Source organism: Macrobrachium rosenbergii, chromosome 4 (genome assembly GCF_040412425.1).
Source record: "Macrobrachium rosenbergii isolate ZJJX-2024 chromosome 4, ASM4041242v1, whole genome shotgun sequence".
Taxonomy (NCBI): Eukaryota; Metazoa; Arthropoda; class Malacostraca; order Decapoda; family Palaemonidae; genus Macrobrachium; species Macrobrachium rosenbergii.
This window is the reverse complement of record NC_089744.1, coordinates 34,768,208-34,784,098: the sequence shown is the minus strand read 5'-3', so window position 1 is coordinate 34,784,098 and position 15,891 is coordinate 34,768,208. Positions and strand designations below refer to the sequence as shown.

General features: G+C 35.2%; 1 protein-coding gene across 1 annotated transcript in view; it reads left to right on the top strand.

Moving 5' to 3' along the window:
* The first annotated feature begins 2,399 nt into the window (after window positions 1-2,399).
* The window catches only part of LOC136837260 (acid-sensing ion channel 3-like), a 35,270-nt gene continuing 21,778 nt past the window's right edge, over window positions 2,400-15,891 (top strand). The window contains exons 1-5 of the mRNA XM_067102001.1: window positions 2,400-2,503; window positions 10,826-11,041; window positions 12,328-12,398; window positions 13,989-14,150; window positions 15,671-15,717. Of these exons, the coding sequence (XP_066958102.1) occupies window positions 2,400-2,503; window positions 10,826-11,041; window positions 12,328-12,398; window positions 13,989-14,150; window positions 15,671-15,717 (600 nt within the window). The remainder of the gene's footprint in view (window positions 2,504-10,825; window positions 11,042-12,327; window positions 12,399-13,988; window positions 14,151-15,670; window positions 15,718-15,891) is intronic.

Below are 15,891 nucleotides of genomic sequence, written 5' to 3'. Positions count from 1 at the left end.
AAACTAAAAAGACAGCATGTTATTATTTGCAAATATTTTTAACAAGTTTACGAGCTATACAAAACGAAATCACAGGCGTTGTCAGTACTGGTCTAAGAACGTCAATATGTGCTAAGAAATTATTGCTTTCGGTGCGGTGGCTTTTGCACTACATGACCATAGTACTCCAGTGAAATATTACATACCATTAACCCTTCCCCATCGGAATGACTTGATGATGATGCATTGCTTCCACTTAGCAATGAAAGGAACCACTCATTTTTTCCTGAATTATTTTTTATCCCAAAACTTTGCACCTACAACGTCTTTCCTCTCTCTCTGAATTCACTCCAGCCAGAAAGATACTAGTTATTATTATTATTATTATTATTATTATTATTATTATTATTATTATTATTATTATTAGAAGATGAACCCTATCATATGGAACAAGCCCACGGGGACCACTGACTTGAAATTCAAGCTCCTTAAGAATATGGTGTTCATGAGAAAGAAGTAACAGGGGGTAGAGGGAAATGCATAAAGAAGAGATCATTTATTAAAAAGGAAAAATAAATTAACAAATTAATAGATTAGATAAAATATGAGTAAATTATTAAAATGAAAGGACATCAGGCCAGTCTCTCTCCTGCCTCACTTTCATCATGAAAACTTTTTTCATCACTCTAAGCAATGTATCATCTACATCATACACCCCAACGTTGACTCACATAACTGTTTCCTAACAAACCCATGATCCACACGCCGTCTTTCTCGTCTAATCCCGTACTGTTTTCCTCTTATCAATCTTGGCGCCCGTTGTTTTGATTTCTCAATCGAAATTATACCTTTCATCGTCCTAGGTATGCTAAGTGACATTAAGCTCCTGGAATTTATACAGTCTCCCTTGCCCTTAATCAAAGGAACAATTATTCCTTTAAATCATTTCTTCAAAACCTTCTCCCCATTCAAACATACCTTATACACCTTGGTCAGCCAGGCAGTCACACCTTCATACCACTGAACTTCCAAACATCTCACTTGTAAGCCTAACAGATCTGGGTATTTTTTCATTCTTCAGCTTTCCCTGAAGATTAATGAACCTAAAGAAATATATAACTTGCATGCAGATGCGATGTATCTTTAATGGATGGTTGACCTAAATGAGAACTTTACAAGGGAGTGATGGACTAAAAATAACATTTAAGTGTTATCCTTTTGCTGTTATATGTTATATGTATAATATATATATATATATATATATATATATATATATATATATATATATATATATATATATATATATATATATATATATATATATATATATATATATATATATATGTATATATATATATATATATATATATATATGTGTGTGTGTGTGTGTGTATATATATGTGTGTGTATGTGTGTGCGGATATATGTATGTATGTATGTATATACATATATGTGTGTGTGTTCGTTTCGGTGTGTATATCTATGAATATATATGTTACATACATTTTAAACATACATACAGTACATATATACTATGATGTATGTGCGTTTGTTTAAAATTTCGAGTTTTATATTTTTCATGTCCGTTAATCTTCTGGACAATAGATATCTTCACAAAAATGGGAATGAACGAGAGAAATTTTTGAAAAGTTTTAGAATTATTATAACAATATCCGCATGAGCAAAGTCATCTCTTGCCATCTACATTAAATAGTCTGTAAAATCCTCTAGTAGAGACTACCGCACAAACAAAGAACTAATAATGACGAAACTTGGCTTCGGGAATGTCATGAAGACCTTTCTAAACATTACTCCGAGATGCAGGAACTTAGGTATTCTATCAAGACAGACATTTAAGATGCAGTTCCTCGTTCCAATCGATCAGGTTGCGACCGACGAACGCACGCACGTCATCCTCTTAATGTTCCAGACACTTTACTGTTTCAGCATTTGACCCAAGGTAAGGCTTCGGAACAGTGCCAAGAGGGAAAGAGCAACAATATCATTTCTCATTACCATTTGTTTCCCCTGTTTAAGGTATTTTTACTCGAGTCCCCTTTAGATTCTTTACATTATTACTTAACGATTACGTCCTTTTTAACAGGGAGGAATCAGATAACGTTGTTCATGAAGTTCAAAGAGATTAATGTTTATTTTTACCCACACAATTCTTTTCGTCAGTAAAGGGAACTTTCGTCTTAAAGGTAAAGATTTATTTTGAAATCACGCATCAAGTAAATGTCTCTCACTCGGACGGTGGATTTATTAACAGTGACACTACAAGAGCACAGAGCTTGTTGACAGATTAACAAAAATTAGATCAGACTTTGAAAACTGTGAAAAGGAGGGAGCCCCTAAAAAAAAAACAATATTCCTGTTTTACTCTCTGTTCGGAAAGGTCCAAGGTAGGAAATCTTAAAATGGGACATCAAAAGGTCAGCGACATCGTTTTAGAGTTCTGTAGCGAGACGAGTTTCCACGCCATCAAGTTTTTCACGAAAGAAGGATTTTCTGCAATCAAAAGGTGAGTGCAGACGACTTGTTCTTCACTACATCTTGAATTTCTATACCTATGTTTTATCGATAGGTCACGTACAAAACTGTTATAGTAGTTTGTTCTGCCACTTAAATTTTTATATGACCACGATCACTATAAAAAAATAACATATAACTTCTTGGCTGATTTTGTCCCTTCTTACACTTGCACAAGTATCATTTAATTTCTCAGTGGAAATCAATTTCTTCATATCATTGAGGAAGTACGCCAGAAAAACTGAACTTGAAATAATGCAATGATGCATATTTTCCACAAAAATCATTTTTAATCAATCATATATTCGTGTTATGTATGTACACACACAAAACTCGCACACGCAGGTAAACCTGCCATCTATCTACAGTATATATATATATATATATATATGTACATATATATATATATATACACACACACACATATATATATATATATATATATATATATATATATATATATATATATATATATATATATATATATACACACACACATATATATTTATATATTTGTGTGTATATATATGTGTATATATATATATGTGTGTGTATATATATATGTATGTGTGTGGTGTGAGTAGAGATGTAGCAATCCCATCGCCCACCTTCAGAAGACGGCATTTAGTCTGGTCTGGTAATGGGTTTCTCCTCAGCTCCAGTTCATCCAGGTGTAACTGAAACCCGATTGCTAGAATAGAAGAATAGGATATAGTATTTAGGCCAAAGGCCAAGCGCTGGAACCTATGAGGTCATTCAGCGCTGAAGGGTAATTGACAGTCAGTAAGAAGGTTTGAAAGGTGTAACAGGAGGGGAACCTCGCAGTTGCACTAGGAAACAATTTTTAGAGAAGGTGGAAAGTCAGGTGGAAGAAAGAGAATATAAACGGAGGTATAGTAAAATAAATGATAGGTTGCAGCTAGGAGCCGAAGGGACGCTGCAAAGACCCTTAAGTAATGCCTACAGTGCAACGCATGAGGCTCACTGACAGCACAGCCCCCTACGGAGTCGATTGCTAGAGTCAAGGATAAGGCTTTGGGTTACCAACTTCACTCCTTGTGACTGGCATAAGGCTCTGCACTTCTGCTTGTGGTGACATATTTATGATGACAGGATATTATGACCATTTGTCACTTACCTTACATCAAATTTAATGGGAAAATTACAACGCTCACCTTATAAAATCTTCTCAAGAACTTACTGAAAGATCCATAAGAAGTTGTTGGTGTTACTTCAGTCAATAGTTTTTTTATGTGTGTAAATATCAACTCTGCTTTTATTACTGCTTAGTGGGCAATTTTATAACTGAAATATAAAGTTTTTACTGCTGTTGAGGCTGCAGATTTATATCCTAAAAATTCAGAAGGTTTCGTCGATACTCCGCTGAACCTTCTACTTTATAACTTTCAGGTAAAGAGTGAGGATATATACGATACCCATCCTCCTTATATCATAGCATATCTTTCAATTTAATAATAACAAAGACTATATCGACTTTTCTGTCAACAGTCTCTACACATCTTAAGAAATAATAATCATTGCTTCATGTTTTATCACTTAATGGGGTTTTCCTTTCATGAAGAGGATAAGTACTGAAAGACAAGAAGAAATCCAGGTTTCTTCGCCTGTGGCCTTACCAACGAATTCTATAGAATCGTCGCATTCCTTACCTAAGTAATGGAAGTCACGACGTCGAAACCAACTTCATATATCACTCTCGTGGATGTATAAACTCTCTGCTTTTAGTTTATTTCTTAAACTATTATTTCCACAGGTAAACCAATTTAGTACATGTGTCACGGGACAGACAGGCGTTGCAGTCGTTTGTTACCGAAACTCACGCCCAAATTATATATAATTTCAAAGGAATCATGCTCAGCCACAGACGCTCTATTAGGACATTTTCTACGCTTTTCTAAAAGCTTTCCTTATGACTCCGCCCACGTAGGCTTATTAAGTTCGTAGGCTGGATTATATAAGAAGCAGTCACGCTTTGACGTGTGCCTTGTTCATTTATTCAAGGGCAATGATTCTATGCAATACCTAGTGTAGAGTAAGTGGAATATCTTATTGGTTCATTTAAATACTTAGGAAGGAAAAAGACATTTGTGTTTTTTAGTTTTCTGTAAAGGAAAACTATTGCAATGGCTATTTGTCTGTCCGTCCGCGCTTAGATCTTAAAACCTACTAAGGCTAGAGGGCTGCAAATTGGTAAGTTGATCATCGTAACTCCAATCATCAAACATAACGAATTGCAGCCCTCTAGCCTCAGTAGTTTTCATTTTATTTAAGGTTAAAGTTATCCATGATCGTGCGTCTGAGGTGCCAACAACAGGCCACCACCGGGCCGTGGCTGAAAGTTTCATGGGCCGCAGCTGGGAGTTTCATACAGCATTATACGCTGTAGGCTACAAAAAACCTGACTGCACCGAAGAAACTTCGGCGCATTTTTTACTTGTTTAATGTTGAGTTAAACTTCAGAAGGATGTGATATTCAGTCATTTTGTTAACTGCATGTTGGCCTTTTGCGCTTGATGTTACGTTTGTATTTCATTGTTTAGTCATTATGTGCATCTGTTTATGACAATCACTTTGCAAAGTTCCACAATATAGCGATGTATATAAACATAAGCAACCTTCATGACATTGCTTTCATTACTTTTATTTTCCAGTAAAACTTAATTTACAATGGCATTCAGTTATCTTAATGGCATTTAATAAGCAATGACTCTATAATTTTATCGGTCATTAAAAGAAATTGTTTAGTAATACTATGAAATTAGAGTGGAGAAAAACCCTGCACTTACAGCTAATTATAATTTATATTTAAGTATCCTGTAAACATGGATGCTAAAGATAATTAAGAGCTTTAACTGGAAAGTTACCTATATATATATATATATATATATATATATATATATATATATATATATATATATATATATATATATATACTATATATATATACATGAAATAAGATATTGTAACTTTTTTCCTTGCATTTTCGAACGATGAGATTCTCATGATGAAAGGTGTAAATTGGTCATGTACATCTTAAACATTTCATTTCTTAGGTTGATAACGTTGTCAGTATTACTGGATCTTACGAAAACCACTCAGCAATTAGAGACAGTCGAGGTTTAAGCAAGTATGGTAACTCATGACGGTGCCATAGGGTGCCAACTGAAGTCAAAAGACTTTCATGCTGATAGGATTCAATTGGCTATGACCTTGACCGTGACATAACATCGAAATAAAGGTTTATTGGCGGCAAGGATCTAAACAACTACTCGTCTAACCGAAAAATTCTTTAAATCAGATAACTAAATCTTTTTCATGATAAACCTATATTCATTAACTCCATCGTCTTTTCATAAACTGAATATTAAAGAAGACTAAATACTTCATTCTAAATCAAAATTAAACCGCATTAATTTCATGATTTCGGAATTCCCATAAAAACCACGTTAATATACTATATGCATGGACATGACCCTCTTCCAGCAAGAAGTCGATTTCTCTCACTGCAGGCTCCCATAAAAGTACGCAGAATGAACATACCTGTCTTGGGGACGTTACGTAACAGTCCCATTGTCTCTTATATTACCGTCATATTTGATGGTATGGATTCGCAGTTTGAAGGATACACTGATGAACATGACATATATATGAATACATATTAATATATACATATATATATATATATATATATATATATATATATATATATATATATATATATATATATATATATATATATATATATATATATATATATATGAACAATTCCCTCCCTTCAGTACGAAGTCTCAACATTCGAAAATCCATGGACAAACATTACAATATTTTACTACCTTCTTAGAGATAAGCTATAAGTGGCTGTAAGTGCGTGGCTTCCTCTGATCGTCAAATGATAATTTCAGGCGAATGTCGGGAAAAGGGAGGGCATGATTTATAGAGCACCGGATAGATAGAACGAAGAGGAATTGGAACAGAAAGTCATTAATAGCCGTAAGCAAGAGAATATTAGCAAGATACAATGAATGGTCCAGTATGTTTCGATGCATTACTGAGGAGGTATCAAAGTAGGTGCGTGAAGCGGCTTGCGTCTTGGAAGTTTTCTGGAACGTCCCCCATCATTAGAAAGTACAGTGATGACAGATATGCAAATATATACTCGTATATATATATATATATATATATATATATATATATATATATATACGAGGTCCATTCAAAAGTATCCGACCTTGGTCCATAAAGAAAAATTTGCACATTTGAAAAAATTTATTCAATCACCTTCAAAGTACTCCCCTTGGGAGTACACACCCTACTACCGGTGCTGCCACTGCTGGTAACATCTCTGGAATCTCGACATTGGGATGCTGTAAAGCTCTGCTGTCGTTTTTCTCATAATTTCCTCTCTCAACTCAAAACACTTCCCTTTCAGAGTTGTTTTCAGTTTGAGGAACAGCCAGAAGTCTGAAGGTGCCATGTCTGGAGTAGGGAGGATGACGAACAAGTGGGTGTTGTTTTTGGCCAGATAAGCGTGGATCAGGTGGGCAGAATGAGCAGGTGCATTGTCATGGTGAAGTTGCCAGTTTCGCGCCGCCCCACATTTCCGTCGTTTTCGTCGTACTGCATCTCAAAGGTGTCGCATAACCTCAAAGTAACACTCCTTATTAACTGTTTGTCCTGCTGGTGCGTATTCATGATGCACAATACCATTGGAGTCAAAAAAACATGTCAACATTACCTTGACATTGCTACGAACCTGTTGCGCTTTTTGGGTCTTGGTGATGTCTGATGCTTCCATTGTGATGACTGAAATTTAGTTTCCGGGTCATATCCGTACACCCATGTCTCATCACCAGTGATGATAGTCTTCATGAAGTCAGAGTCACTGTTAGCACAGTCAAGCAGGTCTTGTGCAATTTCCAGGTGGAGTTGTTTCTGCTGTTCCAACAGCAACTTGGGAACGAATTTAGCAGACACTCGTCGCATGGCCAAATCTTCCGTTAAAATTGTATGAACTGATCCTGTGCTTATTCCTACTTCTTCAGTAATTTCGTTGATGGCTATACGACGGTCGGCCTCCACTATTCGACGAACATTTTCAATGATTTCTTCGTTTCTGCTGGTGGATGGCCTGCCTGACCGTGGCTTGCTCTCAACTGAGCTTTGTCCTTGCTTGAAGCGATTATACCACTCCTTTATTTGTGTTACTCCCATGGCTTCATCGCCAAAAAGCTTGCTGAATCTTCTGGATAGTTTGCACTTGTGTATCGCAAGCTTGTAGCAGAACTTAATGCAGTGGCGCTGCTCGATGCACTCCGACATGTTCTGTAAGGGCGATAATCCGACGAGCTTGTACTGGGCGTCTGCACTCTGGCCCTCACAGGCGGTACTGCCACACACTAGAGCTTTTAAAATTTACATGCATGCGCAGTAAAGTGCTGTCAACTCCAACAAAACTAAGTTGCTGATTGGTGAATCAGTTGTCCTTTTATGGACAAAGGTCGGATACTTTTTGAATGCACCTCGTATATATATATATATATATATATATATATATATATATATATATATATATATATATATATATATATATATATATATATATATGCATGTGTCTAATATATACATATATATATATATATATATACATATAGTATATATATATATATATATATATATATATATATATATATATATTATATATCGTGAAGCGACCACATGAAAGTGAAAATTAAAGACCTGGTCTTTAATTTTCACCTTTCATAATGATGGTCAAATCTACGATATATATTTATCACGTGCAGTTTGGTGACTTATTGCTGATATATTATATATGTATATATATATATTTACAGGTCTGCGTAATGCGTGTGTGTAACAAGGAGCTGAAGGAGATGTCATGAACTATTTGTCGGTCAATACAAAGGCTGACGTTTCGAGGACATAGCCTCATTTTCAAAGCTGGAAAAAACAATAATGAAATATACAAATGTTAAAAAACGATTCACATTGAAGAAATTTACTAAGTCAAATAATAAGATTTAACAGATAAAATTTACAAAACACATCGCTACCTTTCAGGAGGGGAACCAAGGACAGAGTAACACCAAACTAAAACAAAGAGAACGGTAAACTGGTTAATTTCTTGAATATGCCAATTTAGCACATCCAAATATTAAGCTTGCTATAGATTACGAAAACTATAATCAACTGGTGTTTTTAGATATATTGGTGTCCAGAAATGATCATGGCTTTTGTACTTCTATTTTTAGAGCACAAACATTTACTGGCTTAGGTACTAATTTTTATGAAAGTCTTCATTTTCATTTTAAAATAGAATCCTTAAGTCTCTCTTCCACAGGGCTTACACCTTATCCTGCACTTGGTTTAGTTTTCACCAAGAAATTTCATTTCTTTATAACAAATTTTCAGAAAATTGCTGCCCACCCAAGTTTTTCCAAGAAATTATATAACTTTCTTAGTGGTAAATTTACTCCTTTTGATGTTCTAATGTATGTCTATTTTCTAATGTACGTGAACAAACCAAAAAGTGTGAATTGGATGTTGATTATAAACATTTAAAGATTTTCTTCAGATCCACCTCACCTCATCAGTCAACAATAGCTGAATCACTGTCTATTAAGAAACTTGTCCAAGCTTTAAACAATCAAACTACCTAAACAACACTGTACCTGTCTTGAGCTTACCCGTTTTTGTTTTTATGTTCGGCGTCACTCTGTTCCTCGGTTCCCCTCCCGGAAGGTAGCGATCTATTTCTTACATTTTTTTCTGTTAAATCTTCATGTTTTACTTAGTTAATTTCTTGCATCTGAGTCGTTTTTAACATTTTTATTTTTCATTACTGAATTTTTCAGTTTTGAAAATGAGGTTGTATCCTCGAAACGTCAGCTTCTATATTGAACGGATTAATAGTTCATGACTTCTTCAGCTCCTTGTTCTGTTTTGGTTGATAGCAACGCTTCCGGTTTGCATATATATATATATATATATATATATATATATATATATATATATACAGTATATATATACATGTATATATACATATATACAGTATATGTATGTATATGTATATATATATATATATATATATATATATATATATATATATATATATATATATATATATACAGTACATATATATGCATGTGCATATATATGTACGTATTTATATGAAGGCTTCAGAAATTACCATTCCATCTCGATTAATGTATTGGGATATGGGTAATGGCCTTAAGCCCTTGTTCCTTTAGTTATTTTCCTGCCTCGTATGAAACTCTAACATCGAATGTGAGATAATTGATATGACCACTGAATTATCTATCTATCTATCTATATATATATATATACATATATGTATATATATTTATATATATATATATATATATATATATATATATATATATATATATACATATATATATATATATATATATATATATATATATATATGTATATGCATGCATGCATGTGCGTGTGCACACGCGTGTGTGTAAAAATGTATGTGTGTGTTTCTAGGTACCCTTCCATGTTCTTGAATGTAATGATCATTAAAATGTCGTTAAGTATCTAGTGTGTTTGTCAAAGATTTTATGTTTTTTCTTTATCAGCATTCCATTTTGACGTATTTCTGCAATGTTCCTTATAGTAACATTTCCATTTTTGTCTTCTTATAGTCCTGGATGGATAAATTTATTGATTAACATTTCTTCAGCATTTCATATATCGAGATATCCATTTTTTGCCTATTAGTGATAATGGCCGAATGGACGAACAAAGTATTTCTACATATACCTAATTCGATATACTGCATTATCAATTTCGTGCCTATCAACAACGGTGAATGAACGTATGTATATGCTGAGTATATCTAAAAGGTTTCGTAGCCTAAACTACACATTATTATGATTTTTTTTTTTAATCTATTACCCTCCGGAGTATTCTGGATTCTGTGGTGGATAACATCGTTGACTGCCTGCGACAAAGAATTTGTCACAGTCTATTATCAAATGTGGGTGAGTGCACGGATACAAGGACTATTTCTAAAAGATTTCGTAGGCTAAACGATACGCCTTTTATCCATTATCCTCCAGATCATTCTGGATTCTGTGCTGGATAACATTGTTGACTGCATGCGACAAAATATTTCTACAATATTCTACAAAATAAACCATCCAATTTCTACCTATTAACAAAGGTGGATGAACATATGATAGACAGAATATTTCTGAAAAACGGCACAGAATAAACTACACATTTTTTATCTATTATTCTACAGGGTATTCTGGATTCTGTGCTGGATAGCATCGTTGACTGCCTGCATTTACTGCATCGCCATCAACGTCACGGAATACCAGACGACCTCGACCATCACCACCATAGACTCCACGACGTACCCCGTAAAACGGCTGAGCTTCCCCTCTGCCACCTTCTGCAACTTCAACTACATCATGCAGAGTCGAAACCCGCCCAGACAGGAAGAGGTTCTCGGCAGGTCAGGAAATCATTTTTGTGATGTAGTTTCCCCATGATAAAAGTTTCTTGTCGTGGCCCTAATGACAGAATTCGTCACCAGGATCGACTTTTCTGGTTGGTTTATGTTGGTGACATTTAACAACGATGAAATGCAAACAGATGACGCTATGGTTTTTTTCAGTTTTTTACTTTAAAACAAATTAATGTGAAGGTCGTTATTTACTTTGATAAAAATAATTGCAGTTAGCAAATATACAGAGAAAGGTCATTGCTTATATCAATGGAAAAAGAGAGCAGAATAAGAAGGAGCACTTATTCCCTGTTTTGTAATGCGGCCACCTTGATGAAAACATATCCTTCGAGACATTATACAGACCCCGAAGGATCATAACGACAGAGAAAAATGATGACACAGAAATATGGGTTGCAAGATTACAGGATTGTAAGACTGTTCCAAGAAATATAGTTTAGGCCAAAGGCCAAGCGCTGGGACCAGGGGCGTCATTTAGGGGGCCGCTGGGCAACTGGCCCCCCCCAAGACTCAAGATGCCCCCCCAGCCTCAAGTTGCTCCCCCTCACCCCACCAACCCTCAAGAAGTAACAGCAGCTGGTTTCCATTATTACTACCGAAATTCAAACGTGTCATCACATTAAGTTATATCTTTCTATCAATCTATCTATTTTAAGTGCTTCAAAAAGCACATAAAATAGCTCAAAATCAAAAAACCCCCATGTGATTAGGCTCGCTTCGCTCGCCAAACCGCCTTTGCCCTCCGCCCCCCCTCCCCATAAAAAATCTGAAATGACGCCCCTGGCTGGGACCTATGAGGTCATTCAGTGCTGGAAGGGAAATTCACAGTAGGTAGGTTTGAAAGGTGTAACAGGAAAACTTCGCAACTGTACTATGAAACAATTGTTAGGAGAAGGGGGACAATAAGAAGGAAGAAAGAGAATATGAATGGAGGTACATTAAAGGAAATGAAAGGAGTTGTAGCTAGGGGCCGAAAGGAAGCTGTAAAGAACCTTTAGTAATGCCTACAGTGCACCCCAAGAGGTGCACTGACGGCACTACCCTCCCTACGGGGGACTCCTCTAAGGCCTGACACGGAAGATGGCCCCTTGACTACTATGAATATTGGGCGATATATCAGACAAGGGTCCTTAGAGGTGTAGTGCTGACAATATTCCTTGTAAGGTCTGCTATAGGCAGCATTAAAGATTTTTTCCAGCGCCCTTTCGGCTTCCAGCCGCTTTCCTTTCTGGACTTGACTCTCGATCTGTTCCCTTTGGTCTTTTCGCACTTAGCTGTCCAGCCATTTCAACTTCACCTAGCTCTAATTTTTGTCTCATTGAAGAACAAATCCTTCAGGTGAGCCGTATTGGTTTTCAAATGTTACTCAGTGGAGTCGCTTAATAGTACTGACAGTAATAATTATATATAACCAGAAATAAAAGCTAAGACAGGCAGGGCACCCGATCGAGGCTACGGCCTGCCCCAACGCCAAATCAAAGTCCTTCGAAAAGAAGGCATCGTGCTTACCCTATGTAAAAATGGGAAAAAGCACGTTAAAACGAAGAAGAAGACTCTAGACAGTGAAAAGCAATGAGGTACGTTCAATGTGTAGTCGAATTTGGTTTTATGGAAAGATAATCTATACCACAAAGGAAGTTTCATATATATATATATATATATATATATATATATATATATATATATATATATATATATATATATATATATATATATATCACCGTGATTTATATACAATCATGAAGCTACAAATGTTGTTTTAATATCCAATTCACGCTACTTCGGGAGTATCCCGATGGGGAATTATCAGCAAAGGGGAATTTGTAAGTGATAAATGGACCCGGCAGTACCAATCTATTTATCACTTATAAATTCCCTTCGGTGATAATTCCCCATCGGATGTTCCCAAGTAGCGTGAATTGAATAAACGACATTTGTAACTTCATGATTATATATATAAATAAATATATATATATATATATATATATATATATATATATATATATATATATATATATATATATATATGAGCGTGTGTGCTCATCTCGTATAACTACTAAGATGTACAGCTCATTTTCACATGAGTGCAAATATGTGAGTAAAGTGTTGGGTAAATTCGGACGACAGAATAAATATGAAACTTCCTTTTGTGGTATTATAGATTATATTTCCATAAAACCAAATTCGACTCCGCATTGAACGTACCTCATTGCTTTTCAATGTCTATAGTCTTAGCTTTTACATCTGATTATATATAATTATTAATGTCAATACTATTAAGCGACTCCACTGAGTAACATTTGAAAACCAATACGGCTCACCTGAAGGATTTGTTCTTCAATGAGACATATATATATATATATATATATATATATATATATATATATATATATATATATATATATATATATATATATATAAATATATGTATATATATATATATTTGCATTTATGTATTATGTATATATGTATATGTAGTAATGAGTATATATAACATAGAATTCTTGCATGATCAAGAAACAGCATCGGCGTAACTAGCGTTAGTGGCGCCCGGGGAGGACTCGGAAAATGCCGCCCCATTCTCGTGCTAAAAATTAATAAAGTGGTGTAAACTAAACTCACATTTTAAGCCTCAACATCTCAATCATATATTTTATTCCATAAAGCTGAAACAAAAACAACACAGCAGATTCACAACGGAACCCTACGAGCTTTGTTAGACGTAAATTCTGTAATAACAACATCTAAGTCTAACTGATTAGTAATTTCTTGCTCTATTGAAAATATCGCGAGGTTTAACAATCTGAGCTGACTCATAGTTGATCCCAGATAGTTTTTGATTGGTTTTAACTTGCAGAAGCTTCTCTCACAACTGGCAACACTTATCCCGATGGTTAAGAACAATCTCAACATTATAACAATATTTGGGACACAGATATCAAGGTCGAACTGTTGAATGAACTGCAGAAGCTCAAGCGGTCCTCCTGCAGCAACTTTGGCCTGCTCTTGCGATGCATCAATGAATTCTCGAAGCCGCCTTCGTTCCACCTGGAACTCGTCCTTGTTGATGTCATCAGGTGCATTGCCCAGGCCGCAAGTATACTCGGCACCCAGAAGCTTCGAAGGTTTTAAAAAGCAGAATTTGTCGCCCAGAGCTTGGAGCTGACGAAATCTGGAAGTGATTTCCTGTAATATATTATCAAAAGACGCAAACATTTCTCTCCTCAATTCCTGCTCGTATGTCAAATTGGCTTCCTTCGATTCGTTATCAAATTGTTGCTTACGCTTTCTCTTTCAATTTCGATTCCAAGCGCTTCACACAGATTTTTGGCAAAAATAAATCCGTTGCAAATGGTATTATTTCTGAGTCCAACAGCAGAGTCGAGTGTTCCGATCAGACGAAATATGCCAGAAAACCCAGAATTATGCTAGACCAGACCTGGTGAAAAGATGCCAGAGTGCCAACCGCCGCCCCCCACAGTGCCGTCAGGGCCGGACCGCCCCCTCCCCCTTAGTTACGCCACTGAGAAAACAGTACAAATACAAACAATGGTTTGTAATGAGATGGATTAAAACAAGAATATAATAATAATAATAATAATAATAATAATAATCATAATAATAATAATAATGAGATAAGCTTGCGGTTAGTTAAAGATTGGTCAGCCAAAATATAAATAAATAAATAAATAAAGGATCACTTCACATGAACTGAGTTTTGATGAAGCGCTAAGGTGAAATGGATAGGCCGAAGTCTAATCAGTAATAGACTTTGCTTAGGTGAAGTCAAAGAAGGTGTTTTAGAACATTAACAAGAGAACAACTGGTACGGAACAGAATCGGTTTTTGGTAAACAATACATCTATTGAGTAACTGTATTACACTGGTGGATTAAAACAACTGCAAAGTGAAAAATTTGTCTGAAAAATCAAATGGTTCCACATCTTATACAGACATGTAACGTCATCGGCATCGCTTGACCGCAAACTTGTTTCTTCAATCATGGAGGGTTATTGCACGGTCACTAGATCTCTTGTTGACTAGTTGTTCTGTTTCCCTCAACTCCTGAATGACAACTTTACTTTTTCGGAAAACACAAAATGTTTCCCCAAAGCTCCATAATATTCGATGCGCAATATCTCTTACCCCTTGTTTCAGGTTTTTAATTTGCGTATGTAAAGGTTAAACCTATCGCTTGACTGGAAAGCAGCATTTCAACTAGGTACGGAGAAATACGTTTACCAGTCATCACTCAAGCAAAGAAAGGAGCATTTATAATATATATAAAGTTATTTAGATCTTAATGTTACAAAACTTAATTAATAACCATTAGCAAATGTTAATAACCGTTAATATTTACCTTGGGCTAGCAGTTAAATTTCACAATAAAAAGAAAAATGCAAATACGAAAGTGTATTTACATTCGCACTGAATCAATATAAAAGTAGAGAAATAATCGACAAAAGCTTCATCAACCTGACTGACATTTGTTAGTAAAAAGAAAATCTCTTTATACTCACAAATGTCAGTCAGGTTCCTGAAGCCTTTGTCGATTATTTCTCCGCTTTCATATCGATTCAGTGCGAATGTAAACTCTTTACACTTTTGTATTTGCAGTTTTCTTTTATTGTGGTGATACACCTGTGGAGGCAAATTCTCCTTCCGTAACGATGAAAGGTCAGTCAAACCACTGTGCTCTTTTCATATTCTTACTTCTTTTTACTTCTTACGTTTTGGTATCAATATAGACATTTTTCTCTGTAGATTTTGGTTCCTATGCGTTAAAATATTCTTATATTTAAAAAAACAGTATTAAGTTACATGTAAATTTTGTATTG